A 26478-nucleotide genomic window follows, 5' to 3' on the forward strand; every position below is an offset into this window, starting at 1 on the left:
CACACACACACACACACATACACACACACACACTCTTAGCAGGTCCTAGGAGGGATTTCAGGTGTTTGGCAGATGTCTGATTCTGATTATTTTTCATGTTGAAACGTGATCACGTTGATCTCGGCGGATACACAAACACACCCAAGATACTCAAAAGATTCTTTTTTTATAAAATCCAATATTGTCATTTCTGTTAAAAAGAAGTAAACACGACAATGAACCTGAGCACGTGTGTTTTGTTTGTTTCTCATTTACAACATCTCATTTTGGCTCCAAATGAGATCACGATTCACTGACTAAACTTACCTGAGATCATGTTTACTGCTATACTAATAAAAGTCTCAAAGGTCGAGCAAGCAGCAGGCTCATTTACTCGCAAACACCAGGACAAGAGGAGACGGCCTCTACTGGCCACATTTTTCAGCACCGACCTCACTTTGCAGACCATGAAGCTCTGGCCTGGTGTTCATAGCACAAGAAAAGTGCTGCAAATAGACAAGACTTTGTTCTGTTTTGTGTCTGTCACCATTCAATATTAGTTTGCTGGTTTTTGCCCTTTTGCATTCAGTCATCAATATAAAGACAGAGACGATGATTTTATCACAGATTTATCATCAGAATCAAAGCTGGAGTCTCTGTAACTCTGAGAGTCTGTGGGCAGTGATGCTGTCAGACTGTCGGTCAGTCTATGAACATTCGCTGCACGTTACTGCACAATCAGCTTAAATCAGCCTGATCAGTGTAAAGCTTTAAACAGAGCATGCCGATCATTCATCAGTCACAGTATGAAAATTATGTTTCACAGTTGGGTCTTGGAGATGATGTAAATATCTGAGTGAAGATGAGGCTGAAATCACTCGTAAACTGAACAAAATAATAAATAAATAAATAAATAAATAAATAAAGGTGCCAACTGGAACCAAAAGTGGTTCTTTAGACTGATGCCATAGAAGAACCTTTTTTGGTGCCACAAAGAACCTTTCAAACAATGGTTCTTTGGGGCACCTTTAATGGTTCTTCAAAGAACCTTTTTTAAAATGGTTCTTTAAAAAACCATTTTAAAATAAAATGCATCATAAATTGAATTTCAGTAGGGTAAAATAAATACGAGCACATAGACATATATTAATGGTTTATTGTCATTTTGTAGTTACCAAAAGACAAAAAGGCATTTTAACCCTCAGCACAGCATCACTACTAATACATGTCACATTAGTGTTTTAAACAGTAATACCGTATTTCCCGGACTACAGAGCGCACCTGAATATTAGCCGCACAAGCTAAAATCAGGGGAAAATCCTGTTTTGTACATACATTAGCCGCACCTGACTAAAAGCCGCAGGTGTTTCAATGTTGACTTATCATATGTAAGAGAATATGCACAAAGGGAATTGTCAGGAAAGAGATGGCTGTTTGGAGACATCACTTTTATTAATATTTTGAAATATATATATATTTTGAACTGATCAAAATGTATATGCCCTTAAATGCTAAATGATTATGGGTACATATTAGCACAACTTTTATGGTATATGTACAAGTAGCGGTAATTACAAGTACGAAACATGTACTGTGCTTCATAAATGAGTAACAAATGTAGTACATAACAGTAACCTACAGCACACCAGAAAAATAGATCCGGACTACCTTTTAGGCTCAGGTGCAGCGACACGGCTTTAACAAGAAGAAAAGTCAGTCATTCACCATCTTCCTGCGCACTAAAACCACCAAAGTCCTCTTCTCCAGTGTCGGAGACGAACAGGCTCAGGATCGCTTCGTCATCCACTCTCAGCTTCTCTCCTTCGTTGTCACTTTCAAAACCAAACAAATCCTCGTTGTCAGTGTCGGAGTCGAACACCCTCAGAAGGGCCGTGGCGGTGTCCTCCTCTCCATCATGCAGCAGTCCAGCCCTTCGAAATCCGTTGGTGATCGTGGATGTTTTCACACTTTTCCACGCTGTCAGAATCCACTGGTGGAATTGAGCATAACTTGCTGAACGCGTAGCGCTACTTTGAAGTTTGTTTTTCGCGCTACTTGTACGGCACTATGTTGCCTGGCGGATGGACATGTGACCAACATACCACTCTTGAACCCCGATACTGTGTGTCTGATCACATGCCCTTCCGCCAGGCAACGTAGTGCCGTACAACAGCGGAACAAACAAAACAAATCGTCTTACGAGATGACAAAAATCAGGACAATCCATAGAAAAGCCGCACCTGACTAAAAGCCGCAGGGTTCAAAGCTTGTGCAAAAAGTAGCGGCTTATAGCCCGACAATTACGGTAGTTAAATATATTGGCTATACTATAAATAAATATATATAAATACTATATCTACAGATAACACAGCAATTAATACATGTATTGTTTAATTAATAAAACATCAGAAAGTGATAAAACACATTAGAAATAGCTTCACAACAGACCATTAAATCAACACATTTTCATCAGCAGATGTTTGCATGTTCAGTAAAAATATTTCAACAACAAGTTTATGATTAAAATGATCAATGAACTTCAGCCTTACGCCATGTAATGTACGTTTCATGTTGTACTCATGGTCCTTTGTTAGTCCAGTTTAGGATAATGTCTCTGACGTATGTATCATATCAAAACAAGCCCACACCTGCAGTTGTTTCAGTTTTTCACAGGTGTTTCCTGTCAGCTGGTCAACCTCACTTAAGGGTACATCCATATCAGCCAACCAAACGACAAGCTCCTCCCTTTGTGCTTCAAATCCCTCCCACTCTGAGACAAGGAGCTGAAAGAGAGAGAAAAGAGTCAATTATAAAGAAGAGAGAAAAGTGAAACCCTCCTCAGAAGGTCTGACTCGCATACCTGCAGTTGACCTGTGATGGACTCCAGTTTGGCGTTCACGTCATCCCTCGTTGTTGCCAACAGCCGAGTCTGCAGGGTGCCCTGGAAGAGCCGAGTTAATGTTCGACTCCTCCTGGTCAGGCTCTCCAGCTGGATGAGCCGAGGTCTCCCCTCTCGCCGCTGCCTCTGAACACAGAAACACAAATTGCATCTGAAGCAGGAGGTGCAGATTTTTTTTCCTATTCTTTTCTAAATCCAGGCTAGATCACGTGGAGGTATTTGGAAAACTTTTTTGGCCAGCGGACGACTGTTGTCTCGCAGAAAGTCAAATCGAATGTATGTGATACACAATCAATTCACAAGAACACATTATAAAAAACAATGCTATATTGTGCTATATGCTATATTTGCTAATATATATAATAATCTCAAAAGTAATGCCTTGAAGCAGAAAATAGTAATACTTTATTAAAATTTAAAACAGAACAGTATTTGGATGTGTGCATTGTGTCTACTGTTTGTTAACTCACCACATTCATAAATGTCTTAATAATAAATTCCATATTCTGTCACCACATTATTTGTGATCAGTGGGTTTGCGGGGTTAGGGGTGTTGGGGGTAGGGTCTTTAGGCTTTGGCCCCCACCCCTGCCACCAGTATACTTTTAAGTATTTCTAACTTTTATTTGAATATTCAGTTTCCTACCATCTTCTCTTGAAGGGTAATCACCAGGTAACCCACCTCCCCCTTCGCACACATGCACACAAAGAAAACACACAGTATAATTCACAGCCTCATTATAGTGAATAAATATTTATGCCATTTACACCATCAAACTTAGATTGCTAAGGATGAAGAACCTTTTGTTCTTTAAAGAACCATTTGTAATAGCTGAAGAACCATCCACAAAATAAAAAGGTTCTATGACGTATGATGGTTCTTTAAAGAGCCATGAAGACATCTGAAGAACCATTTAAGAACCATCGTTTTTCTGAGAGTGGGACCAGAGTCACTAAGAAAACAATTGGTAACACGCTACGCCGTGAAGGACTGAAATCCTGCAGTGCCTGCAAGGTCCATCTGCACATGTACAGGCCTGTCTGAACTCGCCATGTTTGGAGGAGGAATGCTACCTATGACTGCAAGAACACCATCCCCACCGTCAACAAGGAAACATTATGCATTGGGGGTGTTTTTCTGCCAAGGGGACAGGACAGCTGCACTGCATCAAAGAGGAATTGATGGGGGCCATGTATCGTCAAATCTTGGGTGAGAACCTCCTTCCCTGAGTCAGAGCATTGAAAATGGGTCGTGGGTGTGTATTCAAGCACGACAATGATCCAAAACACACGGCCAACACAATAAAGTATTGTCTCAAGAAGAAGCATGTTCATTTATTTATTTTTCTGGCAGACTTACAAAATCATCAGGGGTTCAAATCATGTTTCCCTTACTGTATATTTATTGAAAACAAAACACCCTGACAATGTTTGGGGACCAAGTGGGAAATGTTATATATTTGGATCAGTCAGTGTCAGTCTGAATAGATTTGTACTTTATTCAACAACCAGTTTTTCACATGCTCATTTTCAGTTTTTCAGTTGGTTAAGTAATGCAGTCTAAGAAGCCTGCTTCCTCAATCATTCACCAGCACCTGTAGGTGTGATCCTGTGGCTCTGCACTGTGTGAGGTGGCTGATGAGGATACCAACGCTCATGGTAGCTTTAGCAGAATGCGAGTTTATTCATTTAAATTTTTACAGTTACAGAAGCATATTTATGGTTCATTGTATCCCTTTGTTGTTGGACGTAGCGTTTTGCGTTTTGGGATGATTAGGAGTTTCTAGTTTGCATTTTTGATAATCTTGTATTTTGGTCATTTATTCTGTATAGTTATTTCACCTTCTGGTTATGGTGTTATGCTTTCCTGGTGCTTATTATTCAATGTCTTTACTTCCCTGACTGCTTTTGTTAACAGATGGATTAATCCTGTTGTATTTCCATTCCTTTGCTCTGTCTTGTTTACCTTTTTGTCTTCTGTGGCTTGTGTGTCCTGAGCCCAAATCTGCACTGTCTACACTGCCATCGCATTTCCCATGACCAGCAGATTCCACGCAGCCCGTGCCATGTTATAAAAAGCTCGAGTTAGGAGGTGACGCTTATACAGCACATGTCTGGGGACAGTATGGAGAAAGTGAAAGAGCAGATCAAAGACCTACAGAAGGCCAATGAAGGTAGAGTATGATGCCAGGTGAGGGACGTACCAGCAACAGGAAGCCTCCTTCAGGTTAAATTATTTCCAGAACAGAAATGAGAAACGAACACTATTCATGGTGATGTTTTTGTTTGTTTATTTATTTATTGACAATTATTTTTAATATTACTTCTTCTCTATTTAATGTCACTTCTCAGCTATGTTGATGTCAGGCTGATGTTCCAGATGTTCTAACAGCTGATTTTCCATTTAACAAAAACAAATGTCCCACAGGTATTTTCACTGCACCAGTGAGAGGAGCCTACCACTTTGACTGTGTTGTACAAGAGTGGAAAGAAGATTTTCATTGCATATGAACACCTGCGATCTGGGGCTGGAAGTTCCTCTAAGTTTGCCTCACTACTTCTGGAGGTTGGAGATCAGGTGTTTTTGCGTCTCATTGCTGACACAAGAGTGTTATCATATTAAAGAAAGATGCCCAACGGATTTACTTTCCATCATAAAAACCATCAGACTACCTTCAGTGGTCATCTGCTTTTCACCACGTGAGAGGTGTGACAGCTGCAACACGTCCTGTTTAGGTTGTTTGGAGCTTTGCATTTTTTTTTTGAATAAAACAGGAAGTAAATCAGTCTGGGATGTTGGAATGACTTGTTTTATTTGGTCATTTTAATTTTCTACTTCTCCTCTGATAACACTCAGTCAGAGCATAATACCCACACAGGTAATGATCTTTTTATGGATGCTGCACAAACGTTTCATTATGTGTAGACTTGTTTTACAAAGTTGAACTGTGGACAGATGCTATTAGGGAAAGTTTGATGAATACAAAGTGGAATTGGTCAGTTTACATTTGTTGTTCAATAAAGCTTTATGAAGCTGAAGTGGCATTTGGTTCACACGAGACAGTCTGAAGAATTAAAAAGTATTATTTCTGTAAAATTGCAGTAGCTGACTGACATACCAACAGCTGTGTGATCAAGACCTGTGGCAGCACATCACTGTGCTAAGGTGAATTTCAGGTTCCTACAAAATGAGCTAGAGCATCATCAAAATCCACATACAGTAAATATAGTGATAACAGAAGCCCCTACGGTGCCAGCAAGAGAGCATCGAGGTCATATTCATCAAACTAACAGTTGGTTTTAAACCGCACGATAAAATTTCATTGTGAATCTGAAGCTCGAGAACAGTTCAATTTAATTCAATTCAATTATATTCATATAGCGCCAAATCACAACAAGAGTCGCCTCAAAGCGCTTCATAGATACAGAGAAAAGCCCAACAATCATATAACCCCCTATGAGCAGCACTTTGGCGACAGTGGGAAGGAAAAACTGATTTGAGCTGATTGTTGGAATTTGGTGCTCTGTAAATAAAACTGAATTGAATTGCATTCATGTTCTGCTGTCAATATGTTGATATTTCTTTTGAATTATGAATTATTCATTGGTGCCTGGCTTCATTTGCATCTGTTCCAGGTTTTCCAGATGACAAACGTTCGGCTTCTTCCAGCTCTCAGACCTCTCTCCAGTTCTTTAGTCTGCATTTCATTGGAACTTCAGCAGAGTGAGAAGAGGGAACCGTGAGACAGAGAGCTCAGTTTGTATTCGCAATGTGTGTGTGTTATGAACACCACTGAACTATAACTTTATTAGTATTGTCATACATGAACAACAGGTGACCCCAGTTTCAGGAAAACACTGGAGATCACATCATAAATTAACAATAAAGCAACAACAACATATAAGCGTGTGGGACAGCAGGAGGCTGAAAAACTCCTAAGTTGACTTCTATAACTAGCCTTGTGAGGGCGCTACTGGCAACATGTTTTAATAGGTTACATAACTCTTCCATGCACAGAGATACCTGAAGGTGCTTTTGTCATACAACACACGGCAGCTGCAGTCCTGACCCACTGAAACGAATCAAGTGAATCATTAGAAGTTGACGTAATCACACTTTTCTGAAACATTTAATAGAATGTAAGCAGAGGTGGAAAGCATTCTCAGACGGGCGATTATAATGTTCACAGGGAGGTGTGGGTCACACATCAGTGTGGTGCACACATGTGGTCTCAATTACCCCGTCTGAGATTCCTGAAACACTTCCCAGACGGAGGGAAAAGGACAGAAAGTTTGTGAGCAAAGCTTGAAGAAGTCCTCGTTGTGTGTGATGTCCTTGTTGTTCTGGACTAAAGTTTCTGAGGCTACGTCCACACTAATGCGTTTTCCTTTGAGGTTGCAGGTTGAATCGTCTTGTGTTTCACGCATGCGCAGGACTGGAACGTAAGTGTTTGAATGTGGATGTGCAACTCTGTGAAAACGACTGAAAATGCTAGTGTGGACGTGGAGTTTTCAAATCTATCCGAGCTAGTGTGGACGTAGCCTTAAAGCTGCAGGATGCTGAGGAGAAACACTGACATGACTCCATCAGCTCAGTTCACAACATTTTAAATGCAGTAATGTAAATGAGTACATTTGTACTTTAATGAAATGCTGATAATTACTCTGCAGTCCAGACTCACCAGCCAACACCTCTGAGTGTCCATCAGAGGGCGACAAACACTCAGTGATATCCGCCAGAGGCAGCAGAGGAACTTCAGCTCACATGTGGTGTAACAGCAAAGCGCACACGATCACTTTAAATGCAGCTGCAGACGGTCTAATTGTAATCTGATTACATATCATGTTGAAATTCAGATTGGTGTCAAACAACATTTTAAATGATTACATTCTGAGCCTCAATATTTTTCTACTGAAAATCAGCTAAATCAGTCTCAGTGGGTGGACCCAGAACCAGATCCCCCTGAAGGAATCCGAGGCTCTGTAACAGGGCAGTTCCCAGATGGATCAAGGATTCACACTGGATCCGGTTTAGCGTGACTCATTTTCCAGATTACCCCGGATAAACCCCCGTATCATAGCTGCTGATTTTGTCCACAGTCTAAAATTAAACTGAAATATGTCAAATCTATCTGTCCAACACACAGACAGCTCTATAGTTCAATGTTTATTTTAACATGTTTGCTTTTACTTAAGTCTTAAAAAAAATTCTGCTTCTTTCTTCCATCAGTGTGAAACGGTCACTATCATTGGCCTGGTGTGTCCGTATCAGTGAAGACTGAGATTAGATTAAAGATGAAATCAGATTTATCTTCTAAATCTTACTAATTGTTTCCATAATGGCAGAAATAACAGAGTGCGATAAAAAAAAGAAGACGACCTTTTTGCAGTTCATCATTTCTCCCCTCCTAGTATCACGAGCATATTCATATTCCTCAATCCAGTGGATTAAAATGGACGTTCTGGCCTTTACTTATCTGTTGCCATGGTGAGTCATGCTCTTCTGATGATGGCTAATTGTCAAACTAACTCTGACCGAACTAAAAACACTGACTTGGCGATCTCGGATATAATAAACTTGAGTTTGTGAACCTGCTTCCTGGAGCAGAGCCCTGATTATTCTGTCAGTTTGCTTCATTTTGAAATGATTGTCTGTCCTTTTGTGTGTATTTAACTCTCAATTGTCATTTTTTCCAAATGTAAAATTAAAATAATTTAATGTTTTTCAATGATATTTTCTGTAAATTGAAAGTAAAAATTCAGCACAAGACAGAAGTAACCAGAGTCCTTCATGAGACTGATGAATGAAGCGATTGCATAAACGAAGGCTGTGACAGAGAACGACGTCGGATTAATGTTACATACTGTTTACTCAGAAAGTCAAAGGGAGCCGACGTGTTACAACATCAGCGTGAGAACAGAACAGGCGCTTTGGCAAAGCACACGGCAGGTGGATGTACCCACAAGCTGATTGCAGGCGAGGGTTCAGGTCTGCTGACACCTGGGATCTAGATAGATATCAGATAATGTGGGGAAAAGACGTGGCAGTGAAATTAATTTGTGTTGTTAAAACATGTTGGACACGAAGATCCAACATGTTTTTTTTTTTTGGTAAATCCTGATATCCTGAAAAGTATTTTTATGATAGAAAGCTTGAATTTTGTTGTCCTTCTCCATCTGACAAACAGTCTTTGGGAGTCTTTGCAGCCTTTGAACCCATCTGTCACTTTCTGTGAATTTAAGCTGTCGCTCGTGCTTTGGTTCAAAGACCTCATGGAAGAATTCAGGAGGAAACGACACCTGACAGGAAATCTGCTGAAGAAGGAGGTTGGAGGTCATGTTTATACTCGAGTGAAAGCTGCCACGCTTTTTTTTATTGCTAAGGGACAAAAGTTTAGATGGAGGGGTAGATTGTCTTTTCTACAACCAGGAAGCTGCAGCTCTGTGACATTCCCGATACTGGCATAAAACTATAATAAGCAGCTGTGCCTCCTGTCTCGACCCCTTCTTCCTTTAAAAGGCTCTGTTTATTCCAAAAAGTGGGAATGCTCAACTACAAGTTAAGTATATAAATAAATAATCAGAAAAAAGTCAAAACAACTGGAGAAAAGCAAAGGTACTCATGGTGAAGGTAGCAGAGCATCCCAGGATTAGAAGAACCCAAAGATCCGACAGAGACAAAGAGAAATACTGAACCCAAAAGTAAAACAAACAGTATTAAAATGCTACAAAGTCCCCGATCAGTGAAAATGAAAATAAAAGCCTTTAAAATAGTTTCATTTAAAAACAAAAAAGTTAGATTTCACATGAACAAACTGAAAATGAAAAAGGTATTAAGATTTTAAATTCAAATTTAATTTGACCCCAAAACAAAAGAAAAAAATCAACTGCCGAATAAATTCTTTACAAATCCTACCATGTGGATTCATGGATTTTTTTTTCACATTCTGTCTCTCACAGTTGAAGTGTACCTCTGGTGCAAATTACTGACCTCTGTCATCATTTTAGGTGGGGGAACTTGCACAATCGGTGGCTGACTAAATACTTTTTTGCCCCACTGTAACAACCTGTTGTGTAAAGAATATAAGGAGGTTCACATAACACAAATCAAAAATGCTGATCCAGCAGTTTGAAATCATCACTGTTCAAAAAGTTTGTATTTCTTTTTTTAGCGTGTGGTGAGCACGTTCTGCTGAGCCTTCATGAATGTCTACGATATGAACCGTGGTTCAAATTACAATTTGCTTTCTCAAAATCTACAAAAGCAACAGAGCCCAGATGAAGATGGAGTTTTTTGGAGCTGTCGGTGCAGTTTTGTGGTGGTGCTTTAGCTCTGACAGCACAATGTCTGTAGGAGAAAGCTCACTTCCTCCTCTGTGTCACAACATCATGATGAAACAGACCTTTAGCCTGAAAAACTGTTTCCTTTTTGTACAGCGCTACAATGTAAGAGGATGAAAGCATGCTGCATCAGTTTAAAAGAAAAAAGAGTCACTCTTTAGGTTTGGCATCGTGGCTCTGTTCTGGGACCCGTCTGTGCTCTAACTCGTCATTAGGAGTGAGAACGTGTTGGTCTGTGCTTCACATCTAAGCCTAGAGCAATAAGACGAGCAGCGAGACCCCCCACAGGCCAGGCCCACCACATTTCTACTTTACTGATGATATTCATGGAGATTAAGCAGGAGAGATGTTCTCCTCTTGTTTTTCATACTTCCCACACAGAACTGGGGCCCACAGACTGACTTTGAGTTTTTACATTTGAAAGAGTTGAGATGTTACCAGTTAGTCGGCGCTATAAAAAAACATATATTCTGCTATTGATGTAAAGGATGTCTCATCATATCTGTGATGGCTCTGCAACTTCATTAGCATTAGAAAAATACTACCTACTAACAAAACTAGCTAATAATGATGACGTGTGTTTAGTTCAGTGACAGCATGGAAGGAGGAGCTAGGGTAGAGGGGGGTTGCAAAGGGGCTTGCAGATGTAAAAAAGCTGAAGAAGTTTAAATATGGAGGAGATTTTATACTGCTGCTGAGGTCTATCAGCTGAAACACTACAGAAGACTGTTAACACATGAATACAGCCTGGACTTCACTGTTGGGCTTTTTCTCCTTCTTTGGTTTCTTTTCTTGAGCTCACTGTTGGTCACACAGATGAAATTTGGATGGATTTTTTCAACATGCTTTTTTCTGGTGCTGAACCAAGTTTGCCTTTGAAAGTATGAATCACATTGCACTTCCTGGAGAGCCCTACATTAAAATGGGAGCTATCACAGAGCTTTGATTGTTCCTGTTTCCAGGAGTATGTCTGTGTAGGTTCTCAGGTATCCAGGTCATAGTAACCTAAGGAACTTGGAAAGGAAAGCGACTGAAACTTAATTTTCTTGAAGATTTTTCATCTGAGAAGCGTCTTCAGTTCTAAGATGAAATGGTGGAGAGTCCCAGATATTAAAGCCTGGTGGGAGTTGCCACTTAAAATGGTTGTTGATCCACCATTGATCATAGAATAGAATAGGATAGAATAGCCCTTTATTGTTATTGTACATGTACAACACAATTATGCGTGCCCCAGGCAAACTCTGCAGGAGTAAAAAGCAGAATATAAATAATAAAGACATTAGGAATAAATTGCAAAAAGAAGAGAGATGTACAGTCAAGACGAATACATACAAAACAAGAGAAAGGCACACAATGGAGAACAAAGTGTTTGGAAGCAGTGCAAAAAGACTTAGCCTGAGTTCAGAGTCAGTGTGTGAGTGGCCTGAGTGACGAGGGTTACTCAGACCATGGCTCAGATAGTGTGGGACCTGATTGATCTGCGGTGCTGTCCAGAGGGCAGCGGCTCAAACGAGTGGCGGCCGAGGTGCGAGGGGTCACCTGCGATGGCCCTGGTTTACCTGAGACAGGAGGATCTGGCGATGGCCTTCAGGGGTGGCAGAGGGCAGCCATTGAGTTTTTAGGTGGTGTTAATGACCCTCTGCCCGGCCTTACTGTTCTCAGTCATGGCCCCTGAGTACCAAAACCCATGCAGGAGGAGCACGCTCTCCACTGAGGAGCCGTAGAAGGCCAGCAGCAGTTCCTGGTCCAGGTTCTTCTTCCTCAGAGGTCTGGGCATTCCTCGCTGCACTGTACAGCAGACACCACATTGTTAAGTTTGTGTTTAGGAGTTTTGTCTTTGGGATGAGGCAGTTTTTGTCTGAGTGTGTGGCTGGATCTAAAGTACACTGTGATGTTGTGCTTGGAGAAGACTCTCCTGGGTTTGTCTGACAAACTTGCTGCATAAGGGATAACAGAGTTGTTCACTTTGTCCTTCTTTTTTGCTGCTGTTTGTCTCGTTGTGTTTTTGTGGTTTTCTTGCTTATTCATGTTTCTTTTCTTATTTTTCTCTTATGGGATATTTTCGCCCGTTTAGCCATTTTCGATCTCCCTTTGTTGAATTTGTATCGTGTTGTTCTGGCTTTGCATCTCTTTCTTAATGTTTTTTTTTCAGGTTTATATGTTTTTCTGTGGTCGGGTGACTCACCAGCTATGTTCAGGCCAAACTGTTGCAGGCATTTTAGATAAACTTAGAAACATGCCGCAGAGTCTGCATTTCTTCTCTGTTGTTTTTGGACTTTTTGTATATTTTTAGTATCTTTTCTTGGTTTTCTTCATGAATTTCTTCACAGCTGTTTTTAGTCATTTCTCACGTCTCAGTTAGTGTTCATGTTTCTTTGAGTTGACATTTCGATGTGAAATATTTACCCTGTATTGTGAATTGCTGCACTGAAGTGTGATACCGCATGCTACGCCTTTGCACATACCTGTTGTGTGTTGAAGTAGGAGCAGCACACATGTTTGAGCCTGCAGCAGATACACCATCAGTGCTCCAACTGTCACAGACTTTCAGCCAATGACATCTTAAAGCCTCTGCCTGAACTTGCCTGTTTGTGCAGGTGGTCCGACCTCAAAGCTGGAATGTTTCATGAAAACTTGATGAGGAGCTCGATAAATCTGTCAGTTGGAAAGAATGCCTGTTTAGGCTTCAGGAAATTTGGTCACAGTTTGACAGATCTGCTAGTGTGTGTGTGCGCGCGAGCGACATTTTTGTTTTAATCTGAATTTCAGATCACCTCCTGTGTTTAATGGTGGCATCTGTGGTGCAGTGATCTGGATCCAAACACTGAAAATGCTGAAAGCATTAATGTGAAATGTTTTAACCGAGTTTTCATATATACATTACATATAGATACCACATTTAGTTTGATTTTCTTTTCTCTATAACACTGTCTTCATGTCTTCAACATATTTTTTTTAATATGGAAGAAGCTGAGTGCGGGTATTTTACTTCTTTTCTATGAATCTAAAAAAATAAAAGGTGGCACTAATATTAAGATCTTCTGTTTAATTTACTGAAATTATGCTGTTACTCCCAATGCTGTCACATATAAAATATAATGAAAACTACAGTTATTCACAAATATTTCTAACAAACGAGCTACATAAAAAATCCCCAAGGTGTTAGGACATTAAAAACAAAAAAATCAATAAATTTTGAAACTTTAAAGTGGATTTAAAAATGGAAGAAACAAAAACAAATCAAAAGTAAATGCTCAGAAAAACCGAGTTGCTTTTTATTTGCCAATTTATTTTTTACATAAAAAGCAGTAAACAATGTACACATGTGCACAAATCACATGTGGAAAAATAAACACAATAAACACACTTCAACATTAAATGTGTCAATTAGTTTTATTTAAAAACATACAAAAAAAATTATACATTTTGATGATATTTTATGATATGTTGTCCATCACATTTCGATTAGTGCTTTAGTGATACTGCTCCACTTTATTCTAAAATGTTACATATTTCATATATTTTTTATAAAGCTGGTGTCCTTTATTCACTGTTCAATTGGATATAAATATTTACAGAACAGCGTTTCGAGTATGAAAGGTTATCATACAAACACTTAAACATTCAGCACAATATAATTTTATCAAACTTGTAGAAAACAGTTTATAAAAAAGTGACAAAACACTGAAGACATCTCGCTGGATTAAATTCATCCAAACTCAGAAAATGTCCACGGGATCTGTTTGTGCCGGAAGAATTAAGTTCATGAATTCACATTTTCATATAAAAAGAGTGTTGTGGTGCCTTTTTGTACTTTCTGTTTGTTTGCCATCCTTCTCTCTTTTTTAGTTTCCCTTCTTTAATCTCTTTGAAGTCTTTTCGTTACTCCAGAATCCTGTCACAGTGTTCTGGTAAAGTTGTAGTTCCCCCATATAGAAAACCTTTTCTGCTCAATATAGCTCCATATTTTTTTTCTTGAGCTCCACTAGAGTAGCATTGCATGGTTCACAGTTGGCAATAATTGTTATTTACCTCATCCTGGGCTCTGGTTCAGCCCTCAGTCCACCCTCTGTCTGAAACAAGCTGGCCTAGCTGCTTTCTCTCTTCAAGATCACAGCATAAATACATTCACTGTACACAGGGATGTTTCTCTTTTATTTCATTTCCAGTGAAAATGATGGTACACTAAAAATATTCAGTGATGAAAGCTGTTGGCTTCCTCATTAGTGTGATGTTGAAATAAGAATTCTTTTGACACATTTAAATGTGAAAGTAAAAGTGAACATGAGATTTAAAGGAATCTGTGCTGGATGTAATTTAACTGATGTACAGGAAATGATATAATGACCACATTTTTCACACCTGAAACTTGTTCCTATAGTGATACTTTTGCAGATGTATTATCTTTAAGACCACAATCACATTGATCTGTCAGAGGTAACAACTGTATTCCAATTGTGTGCACGATTCACAGTTCAAAATAAACTTTCGTTGTCTCATACTCGGTTGTCGTGCAGCCACCTTACTGAGCTGTTTTAGCTCCTCCCCCTTTAAGACAGCTTCAACTGCTCCTTGTAAACAGAAAGTTTGACTAGCAGGTAGGCGGAGCTTAAGTGCCTGAGATGACCATGTTAGGGATATCGCCTAATGGCGATGTCACACAGATCCAAGAGTAGAAAAAACTGTAATAAAGTGAGTATTTAGAGCAGTGCACAGCCTGAGCATTAGAGTCACAGGGATCACTGTGAGTACACTGATCTCGTTATTAGAGAGTTTACAGGTATAGGTACTTTTGATAATTGCATCTAAAAAATGTAACTAAGCCTTCCACCACCAGAGGCACCATTTTACCAGTGGGTCTATTAACATGTCTTTGGAAGTCTGCTGTGCTTTTAATGTTTAATTTTCCTTGTTATGCCTTTGCTTTTTGTAAGCCACTATTTTAACCAAGGCTGTGTTCTTAATGGTTAAATAAAGCATGTGTTTGCGAGACAATTTTTTGTATATCAGGCAGGTGCACATATACTGCAAAGGTCTACTTTTACAATGTGAGTATTTTTAAGCAGCACCTGAGGGTGTCAGTAACTTACTTCACCCCAGCCCCACAGGCCTAAAGACTGCTTGGCAACTGCCTGGCAACCACCGTTTAGCTGTGATTCATTGCTGAGTTTGCTAGCAGTCAGTGAAATTTTTCACAAACAGGTGTAGTGTGCTGTAGTAAAACGTTGTATGAAATTTCTATGAAAGGTGCCGACTTGTTTGCAAACACTCTGCAGCTACTCGCTAAGTGTTTGTTAAGCAGTGACATGTGTGAAGAAACTGGAAACTGATGTTCACGTTAATGTGAACATTAACGTGAACATTCTCTTTCTCTTAGTGAAAGGACACTGACTAAATCCAGATGATCTTCATTCCGCACTGCAGTCTTGCTATATCTAAAACTACAAATTATGAGCTTCCTGTCTGACCTTATGCTAACATGGAAAATTTCTGCTTGGAACTAACAGTTCTTTGACATATTGGTAAAGATTTATGGGTTTGATTAGATAAGTCATCTCAAAACAGGAAATATTATACATGCAGAAGGAGTGGAATTTGGTACAGTGGTGTCCCACAGTGTAGTGCTAAACATATTGTTACATGTTGCCAATGGCAACTCATGTGTCTCCCTATAACGTGATATTTTTTCCTTATTTCCATGCCAGGCAAGTGTTACTTTAATTAAATTTCTATAGCAAGAAAACATTATATTTTGATCATTTACCTATATATATGGATGTGCTTAAGTATGTGATTGCATATATTATGTGCATCCTCACTTCTGGCTACAAAAACCCAACAAGGGGGAGGCCAAAACACTAAAGTTGGATAGTCAAAATGTCAGGGGTGACGTCATAGTAGTTAGGGCGACCTTTTTATGTAGTTTATGACTTCATCAAAGACAAATAAAAAAAAATCTTGAAAAACAGAGTCCCGTGTTACTCAGGTTATTAGTTTTGGCACGCAGTTTGGGACTGATATACTGCTCAATGGCCAAAAACTAAACATCGTAAGTGAAACTTTACATAAGTATACACTGTCAGTCACATTAAGAAGTTCTATCTAAAAACAAGAAAACCATTCTGAAATGTTAGCCATGATGTATAAACAAAACAGTGATAAAAAAATTATTTTTGCCTTATAATGCAAGCACATTGCTCCGTTATAAGTGAAGCATCCACTACACCGAGTAATTCACTGCTTAGTGGCAGTGTCCTTTCAACCAGCATAGAAAAAAGCTACCTATGCAGTCTCAGTGAAAAGTGTTTTCTCAGAATCCACTTCATGTTATCAGTTCTTTTTCTTTGCCATTCTCTGATATTTTCTGATTCACCATCTGGTAATCACTTTCCTGATACCTGTCTCTTTTCCGCAGGACGACGATTGTCAGCAGGTAGCAGAGCAACCCTCCACACACAAAGACCACCTGCAGCCCTAGAAACCTGAATACACAAACAGGTGGTTATGTTTTTTTTATGGTTGTTTTGATGGTTGGGGGCTAGTCCGGGATGCAATCAGATGACAGAACGCTTTACAAAGCAAGAAATCTCTACTGAGAATGAGAAAAGTGTGATTCTGTGCTGGCAGTGAAATTTTTAGCCTTTATAACTGCAGAAAATGTGTTCATTTCAGTTGTTGTTGTTTTTATAAGGATTATGAAATTGTTTTACTCTTTTAAAAAGAATTTACAGCCTGTCTCACAAAATGCATCACAATATTTATATAAATGACAATTTAATCTTTCCTACTATGAGAAGGAATGATTGCTGCATTCATTTCAATAGTCAAATAAACTTAATGACCACTTTTTGTATTTTGTTAGTATCTTTAAATGTTCCTTTTACCTGCTTCTGAAGCGCTCTAAGTTGTAGTATTGACAGGAGGTCTGCTTGCCACATTTCTTGCCCCATAAGATGCAGGTGGTGTCGATGACACTGCCGTACAACACTGGACCGGGCATGAATGCTGTAAATAGACCAAGATGAATACTCAGTTAAAATCATAATTTTGGCCCCAAATTATTATTATTTTTTAAATAATTCATTCATTTGGATTTATTTATGTCAAAAAGTAAACAGTGCAGCCTCTATGACAGGTGGATGGTGACACAGGTGGCTGTAGCTGTTAGCTGTCTGCTTGGCTTCACTTTGGCTAACTGGAGTCCGTGACCATGTTTGTGCTGTTGGAGCCGTTTCGAGCATTTTAAATTTATCTGACCAGTAAAATGGCCACTGTGGTAATTGTACGAAGAGCTTGTCCAGTAGGTCTCAGCACTAGTTTTGGTGGCTGAAGTTTGAGGATTTTTATCTGAATGTTTCTTTGCACTGCTGTCTTGTGCAAATATAATCATATCTGGCTCCAAAAAATAAAAAATAAATAAGATGGTAAAACTGATTCTTAACATTGCCAGAAACCAGTGTATGAAACTGCATCTAAGCATATAAGCATCAAAGAAAATGCCTTCAGCAGGTCTTTGAGTTTAAACACAGACCTCGTGTCACTGGAGAATGTATGTGATGACTTACCGAGGACTCTGAACAGCATGTACTGAACTCCCACTGCGAAAGACTTATCCTCTGGAGGTACCTCCCTGCAGCAGAGACATCACATTCATGATAACGAAAAACAGGCTTCCAGTAGCTGTTATTTAATGGAGTAGGCAATCTCTAGATTCTTCACATGTTTAGAAAAGAAAGTAGTACCTGACTGGAATGTGAAAATATTTGTCTAAAGGCTAAAGATTGTGTTAAAACAACAACAATTTGTCATGTGACTCTGTAGGGAATGAAAGGCAGCTTTACAAGTTTTTCTTTTTTTTTCATAAAACTTTTGTTTTGGTGTCCTTCCTTTAAATTACTTAAAACTGTTGCTAATGAAAAGACTCCGACTTAAGCATTCCCCATTATTTGACATTATATTATCTTTTCCATACCTGAGTATCATCATGCATGATGGTGTCTGGGAAAAGGCGGCGATGAAGGCAGTGAGACCCAGCAGAACCACGAAGGGTAGGAGGAGATGCTCACACCCACTGCCACAGCTCCGAGGTAAGGCGAAGCTGAGACCACCGACACACCGGCACTCAGTGTATTTCTACAGAAACGCACATGCAAATAGATCTGTTATTTGTACAGCTTTTTTTTTTAAGTAAACCTGTTTGCATTTTATTTCCTCTCTTGTACAAAGTAATTCTTAAATAATGAAGTCGGTCTATTGCCGGTGCCAGTTTCATCATAAAGTCAGAAACGGTGCTTGGATTAGAAATTGATTCATTCTGTCAGGGAATAACTGAGTTCATAAAATCATGGGAAGTCAACGGTTGTTAGACCATTAGGGTCCGTCAAACCTACAAAAAAATGTTCCTACAGTGGGAGAGGTTTGGGAGAGTTCTGCAACATCTGGATGTAGAATTTCTTGCACATCTGGCCAATTACTCAAGGTCCCAAGTTAGATTCTTTAAAACCAGTATTTTTACTTTCACTTTCATAGGTAAATCCACAGACAGACTGGTAAAATGAAAAGTGGGACACTCATACCATCGCAGTGACACAAACACATGACACTCCTAAAGATACCACCCCGAGTGGGCCCCTAATCCTTTCTGGCAGCACACACTGAATTTAAGCTTAACATCTGTAATAGTGAGACCACCTTGGAACAGCTGTAAGCTATTAAAACTCAAGGATACAAATGAAATAATAATAATGATAAACTGGCAGCTAAATTTGCTTCTCAGTGCAGTTTATTGTGGTCTGTTTTCTTTCAGGGCCTTTTCCACAGAATGTTCAGGCTACACAAATATCAACAAGATGATGGTGTGTGTGTAAGAGTCTGAAATAAAGCCAGCGTATATCTAAGACTGATAGAGAAAACGAAATGTTTCTGCCGCCTCCACGTCTCAATGCCTCATATTCTCAAGGAATGTGATGTCACTGATTTCCTAAGAGCACAAACAAATGAAATGGGAACTGGCAGCAAACCACCACAGAAAGCATGCCAGTTCCTTGTGACTACACACCACTTGAATTTAAATTTGAATAGCAAACAGAGCTGAGCCTTAGTCACAATGTGAGATAACAGATCGGTTCACAGGAAAAAATTTCTGGAAAGATGATTAACTGAGTCTTACCACGACTTTGCTGAAGTTGTCTGTTTCTACAGATTGACAGCCAGCATGGCAAGGAGACCTGAACTCCATGCCGTCTGAACCACAGACCGGGTTAAACGCCTCCTCAGAACAGTGACAGTTAGAACTGCACTGCAACAAATCATAGCTGAAAATATGAACACACATTTTTATTAACATTTTAAAGGTGAATAAAGAAGCTGTAGATGCCTACAATAAGTATTATTAACATATATTCTGAATCATTTTATCAAGTTCATCTGGATTTTTATCAAAATGAGATGTCAAAGGCTTTACTAAGTATCAGTTACACAAAGGTCTCATCACCAACAAAAGAAAGGAACCTGTAAATCATGCCTTTTGCACTGTAGCAGTTACAGCAGTGAAGTAAACTGGTGCCAAAGGTAAAATTGGTTGCCACCAGTGGTCAAATGAACCATTTAACCGATGGTTGATCAGTGGTATCCTTTCCCTGAAACTATATAAATAAGCGTATGGGGTTTCTGCTCTTGCTCTTGACGAAGGCGGTCGCACTTTTCTCCTCTCCCTTATCTTCCCTCCTTAGCTTCTTATGTCCTTGTCTTGTCTTGTGTTTTTACTTTTCTCTGGAACACTCTCTCACAGTCTGTTCTCTAAAACCTAAAAGAGGAATTATGGATTTGATCAACTGGTCTCTGAATGCAATTGACACCCCTTGTCAACGAGAAGTCTGGGCTTGGGTGAGCCTGAGTGCTGAAGATATCTACCTATTCGGAACCATGATAACAGGGTTCTGGCTGATCAGAGCTGGCTTGGCCCTGACTTATCGAAGAATTAAGGAAGCGGAACCGGCTGTTCAAACCCCCACAAGGCTGCCCGCTGGGATTGAAACGATGGGACAAGGCGTGAGTTTCTCAAAATGGGCTCATTGAGTCAGCACGGAGAAGATCTTGGAGAGGCTACAGCTGCCGTGAACACTCAGAATAAGACCACTGAGTGAAAAACTGGATTACATCTGGAGGGGCTCGCTCGAATAACACTTTTGAGCGCAAATTCGATCACATCTTGGGGAAGTGCACTGCGGTCGTGAGTTCTCAGAACCTGCTCTTTGAGCAAAAAGAACGACAACATCACGGAGCGTAAGTTTGGATAACATTATAGAAAGCTCGCGGCTCTCCAACGGGAGATTGAGAGACCAGTGTTGGACTGTAGAACTGCTTTGAAATTCATATGAGTTGTTCGCACTAAAGTAAAAAGCACCATCACTTCATGCGGAGACCCTCTCGGCGCCAGCTGTGGGCTCAAGGCTGGAGCCGAACAAAAACACCCTGATAACGACTGTGTTTAGTCTGTTCTTCCCATTCCATGCAAGGCCACTTGGGTTGGCTGGAAGACTGTTTACTTAGCCTGGCAGGGCGAAGGACACTGTCTCAGCTGAACTCTGGACACGCCCACACACACACACACACACATATACACTGATATGCACACACTCATCCCCCCTCCCTTTCCAAACGCCTTCGACGCTTGTTCCCTTCCAATGCTGACGGTGGATCAAGGAGACCAGCGCACAGGCTGCAGGCCCGGATGTGCTGTCTACACTGGCTGTCTCTCACCCTTTACCCCCCCTGTTGCTTGTCATGTGTTTCTTTGGTGTATTAAGAGTTGTTTCATGTGCAGAGGTGTTTTTCTGTTCTCAAACTGATCTCCCTGTTGGAGCTCAGTCTGGGGGGAGTTATTTTTTTCTCCTTATCTTTCCTCGTGTGGTGCATTTTCCATTGTTATACCTCTCTGACCTGTCTTCCCCATGTGATGTTTTGTGTAATGTATGTGTGGTCGGAGGGTAAGATGGCGCCGCCATTGTGTGCAATAGGTCGGCAGCCTTATGAAATTTCCCCTTGTGGGACTAATAAAGATATATCAAATCAAATCAAAATCAAATCAAATTAGTTTCTGCCATTGCTGGTAAAACAACCTCACAGTCAGGAGTGAAATAAGTTTTGCACTATAGTACATTTCCCTGACATTAGTTCTCTAAAAGTGGGCAACTTAGTTGTTTTATTTAATCAGTAATTTTGTTTTATTAGTTCGAGTTTTCACGAGTTTGTGATATTATAATAAACAAGTGAGAACATTTGTTTGCCATCTATGGTACACTTAGTCCCCTGTTAAGGTGAATTTGTTCTGAATATACAATAAAAAATATAAATCATGGATTTACATGGTAACGGGACAAGTACCTGTTGTTAGAGACCCCAGCAATGTTCTGTGTGCGACAGCCGAGGAACAGCATTGGTAGGGCAGTCAGAATGCAGAGAAGGATGGCTATTGTGCACAATTTGCTGGCGCCATTGACTGAAAGATTGAACCGTCGCATCAGAGCTCCACCCAGGACGGTCCCCAGTACCGCCATTGGGATCCCGACTCCTCCTGCGAGAAATCAATAATTCAGAAAACAGAAGCTTCATTTTTATGTCCACAGCTTGATTCCGCTGTAACGACTTTCATGGCACTATTCAGGTCCTCTCACCTATCATCATGGTGGAGAAAGAGGCACTCTGGCTGAACTGTTTCTCAATGAACTTGGCCATAAAGGTGGCGAGGCCAGACAGCAGAGCTGACAAGTTCACCAGAGCCAGAACCACCAGCAGGTAGATGGGATTTCGCAGCGTTCGCAGAGCGATTTTAGGAAAACCTGAGGGAGGTGTACAGTATGACTGAGGATTAATATGCATTACTAAGTTTCTAATGGACAAAAAATAGCATTTAGACTAATAGGTACATAGACTAAAGAGCATAAAATGCTGGATGATGCAGCTGGATGAAGTAGCCCTTGCTGCTGTTGACCTCTTTTAAATTGGTTGACACCCTTCAGTCACCTCAGCTGGACAGGAAACAGAAGTGGAAAAAGGACTCTTACTTTTGAGGAACTGAATGAGGGTAGGTTCCTGTCGTGTGTCTGTCTGCTGCTGCTGCTCCTTACTTTCTGGTTCGGGGTCAATGTCTTCTGGATCTTCCTGCACAAATATGGAAAGAATATCACATGGCAGCCTTGTTTTTCCACTGTGAGATGTGAAACCAGTAAATGGAAGTTTACATTCATGAATCTGTCTGAGGCTTTGGATAAATGTTTCCTGGCTGGTTCCTGGGAAATGCGAGTTACTCGCAGGCATGAATTATTTAATCTAAAATCTTGACAAATGCCAAGATTATTTGAAGAACGGTTTTTGGAATGGAGACTATTTTACCCTGTGGCAGATAAAGAAGGCGTTTGAACCTTGAGATAAATCTACATTCCCACTGTAACCACAGGCCAGGACTGGATAGTGGAGCAACAGTAGGGTGATGTGTACTTTGAAAATGTACCATTACTGCCAGCTGTGACTGATACTATTTATTGACCCTGTGGTGGTCATTTTACAATGTGACGGACCCTAAACCTGGACCAGTGTGATTTAGTAGTTAGTTGTTCCCCTCCAGTCTGTTAGACTGCAGACGGTTTTGTGTCAGAGAGCACAATGACTCATGGGTGTGTTAATGTTCAAGTTGTCAGATTAGCAGCAGTATTATCATTGCATGTGTTTATTCCTGCACAGTGCTGAGCATAGCACACTGTTCAAAAACAAGAAGTGAAAGTGCAGCTGTGCAGTCTGTGAAGCACATGCTGCACAGGTAAGAAAGAAAAACTGTTGCGAGTCTTTTTGCCACACAAATTTGCTACAAAATGTTTTATTCACCAAGAACCTTGTTTGGATAAAATCGGAAAGCTTAAATACTCTTCTCAACTTCACAAATGTCTTTGTGTGGGCGGGAAGGATCCAAACTGGATACTGTCCAAAATATCTGGGTCAGGGCTGAGCTTCCAGCTCCCTCCAGCTAAGTAATGAGGTGAAGATAGTAGGCCATAACACACACACAATATATATACAGTATATACATACATACATGTGATACATGTGAGTAATTATTGGCCAGTTTAGTCAGTAATTCTTCACCAAACTCAGCAGAGAAACCTGGTTCAGTTCATGGAGTCGTCACAAAAGCCTTTAACTGCTGCAGCTTTTCAAAGAAATGACCGAGTCTGTTCCAGACTGTTGCTCAACAGTGATTTATCTCACAGAGCTCACGGATGTCGACTAAGTGCAAAGGTTTTATTTAAGCACGGAAATACTTTCAGTTTAAAATCTAGTCAGAGTTGTGCTACAGAGAGTTACGTTTCATTAACAATAACATAATTAAACAATGAAATATGTGAGAAAGACTCCATCACAAAACGGAAATAAGTTTCATCATCTAACCCGTTAAAGGTTAAAAAATGCTTTCTTATGTGGGGACAAGATTAGGATGCAGCAGTGCGCAGTGTGACGTCTAAAAATGAAAATTTACTTAAAGCAGCTGTGAAGATAGAAAAGTTTCCTGCTGTATAGTCAAAACTATTCTGATTGGTCTGTTCTGGCTGGTTTATGGTTCTTACCTTGGATCTGATGGACAGATCCCTGCTTTAATCTATAGACAGTAATCTTTTACCCTCATTCCTGCAGCATGTGGACTTTGTTAGTTCGTCTTTAGTGGCTACTTATGCAACTGTTCTAAGGAAGGTCCAGGAGGTCTTTTTAAATATTATGTGATGCAAGTCTAACAGTGGAAAACTTCCAAGGCATCAACTTGAAGTTTTCATAAAACACCCTGCTGACATTAACACAGTTATTACATCTTCAGTTTTAGAGTGATCTGATTTGCTATCTCAGAAGAGTCTCTTGCCTGACCACTTCTATGTAAGGTTTAGGTAGCATGAGCAGCAGGAAATGTACGGTACTGTTGGGTGTATTTTTCTAATGGACTGAAATTTAATGTCTCTATATATAAAACATACAGATTTTGTTTCAATTTGTTAGATATTTTGCTTTGTTCTGCATTCTTGGACAGTCCAGGTCATCTTGAACCAGCTTGATCTGTTTGATTTTCCTGCAGTTGGATGAACTCCTGACCTATCAGTCCAACTGCCTTTGCCTTTCTACAGACAGGCAGTTTGTCAGTAGATCAACTTTCAACAGCTAAGAAAAATTTTTTAATTCAATAATTGAAATAATTAAAATCTCAGAATTTAGCCCAAAAAGTTATTTTTAATTCATCATTTATCTTTCTACCAAAACATCCTGGACTGGAACTGTCCAGATCCCTTCTTTTCCCAGACTGACTAGCAGTGTTGGTCAAGTTACTTGAAAAAAGTAATCAGTAACTAATTACTGATTACTTCCCCAAAAAAGTAATCCCGTTACTTCACTGATTACTTATTTTCAAAAGTAATTAATTACTTAGTTACTTAGTTACTTAGTTACTTTTTAAAAACACGATTTACAACCTGAAGAGGTGATAAAGTGATAGATCTTTCAGCCCAATTCTACTTTTGCTGCATAATCCATCATACAAAATGTAATCAAATGGAAAAGTCTCTTTTTTTAACTTGTTTTATTAGTTTCAATCTTTTAACTTTATGCATCAAGCAAAAATTTAATTATATGCAACATTCTCTGAGTTGAATAAATGAGTTTAACATTTAAACCTATTTTCTGCACATTCCAGCTCATAAAATACATTTTTTTTGTCTTTCAAATAGATGCAAGTAAAACACAGAATAAATAACCCTAACCCTAATAATAATAAATAACACACACATGAATAAAGTCAAAGACTAGCGGTCCTGTTGCTCTATTTTCACCTGTAAAGCAGGACTGCGGTAGGCGGAGGTTTACTCTGGTGCAGGTGTGCCGCGGTCAGTGGAAGGATACGGCAGTGTCTCTGTGAGTTTCCCATTACGTCGTAGCTACTCGGTGCTTGTTGGAAGTTTAGGGGTTTTTTCGCTGTAAAAAGAAGTTTTCTTCCCACGCACAGCGGACACTAATGTTTTTGTCACTTTTTATGGAATCAAACTCAAAGTAAGGTCAGTACTTCCACGCTTTAAACGCTGCACGCTCATACTCTCTCTGCACTCGATATATGATCCACTGTTGATCTGCAGACAGCTGTTGTCACGAACGGCGCACTCGCTTATGTCACTGTCATGAGACATTCTCGCAAAAAATCACGGTTTTAGTAACGCAGTAATGCAGCGTTCCTACGGGAAAGTAACGGTAATCTAATTAGTTACAAGTAACGCGTTACAAGTAACGCGTTGCTGCCCATCTCTGCTGACTAGTCTGCTTTCCTTTTTTCCTTTTTTCTCACAGCTCTGAGAGTACAGCATTAGCACTGTGTGCAGCAATAACAATGAATCAATCATTTTTTTCACCAGCTTCATACAGGCAGAGTTCGTCAGTCATCAGCAAAACCTGGTTGGATCAATCTTCAAGGCTTGATTTTGTTTCTGTTTCTTATGAAATTCACATGATTTCTTGTTGACTGCATTTTCCCCTCTTTACCTTATTTGTGAAATGAGTTCACTCTAACTAAATTGCTCAAATTTCAAAAGACCAGTCTTTTAGCTTCGGATAAACCACAGATCCCCTCTGAGTCTAAACTGCCAAATGGAACAAAGTCCTTTTCCCCATCAACAAAAACAAAGCAAAACAAAAGAAACCATCCAACATTAGATAACTTACGGTTAGAGCTAACATTTCAGATGGTAGATCTCAGCAAATACCTCTGACCTGATGGAATGAAAACAGGCTAAAAAATGTGACTGGGAGGCTTTCAGGCAAACATTTGGTCGAGCACTGATGTTTGGCAGCATGCTCAGGGAATCTTATTCCAAGAAACTCTGTTGGGCAATTGGATAGTCTCATTTAATTGATAAAACATGTGCAGAAGCTGAACTTTCTCTTTTGTGTTGGGACTGAGCCAAAACACACAAAAGCAGTTTCACGTTTGCACTGGTTGAAGTGAAATAAGTTCAGCTTCACCAACAAAGCCTCATCTTATCCTGTCATTTTGTGTTCCTGTGGTTTAGAAGCAGAAAGTTTCTCTATCATAAAACATAATAACAGCATTGTGAGCTTTTTGCTTTCTTTAGTTAGTGACAGCTGTATTTTGCTGCATTGCAATTACAGATATTTTTAACTAAACGACTCATTTACCTCATGCAGTTCCTGACAAACAAACAAAGTACCCCCCCCCC

General features: G+C 39.8%; 1 protein-coding gene across 1 annotated transcript in view; it reads right to left on the reverse strand.

The window, feature by feature from the left end:
- Positions 1–14445: 14445 nt before the first annotated feature.
- The window catches only part of slco2b1 (solute carrier organic anion transporter family, member 2B1), a 25840-nt gene continuing 13807 nt past the window's right edge, over positions 14446–26478 (reverse strand). Inside the window, exons 8-15 of the mRNA XM_005751239.1 lie at positions 22285–22381; positions 21895–22059; positions 21605–21794; positions 19389–19533; positions 18192–18352; positions 17785–17849; positions 17104–17224; positions 14446–16701 (exon numbers count right to left, since the gene is read on the reverse strand). Of these exons, the coding sequence (XP_005751296.1) occupies positions 16542–16701; positions 17104–17224; positions 17785–17849; positions 18192–18352; positions 19389–19533; positions 21605–21794; positions 21895–22059; positions 22285–22381 (1104 nt within the window). The 3' untranslated portion in view covers positions 14446–16541. The remainder of the gene's footprint in view (positions 16702–17103; positions 17225–17784; positions 17850–18191; positions 18353–19388; positions 19534–21604; positions 21795–21894; positions 22060–22284; positions 22382–26478) is intronic.

The sequence above is a fragment of the Pundamilia nyererei genome, unplaced genomic scaffold (assembly GCF_000239375.1).
Source record: "Pundamilia nyererei isolate P.nyererei 1_Seehausen unplaced genomic scaffold, PunNye1.0 scaffold00304, whole genome shotgun sequence".
NCBI lineage: Eukaryota > Metazoa > Chordata > Actinopteri > Cichliformes > Cichlidae > Pundamilia > Pundamilia nyererei.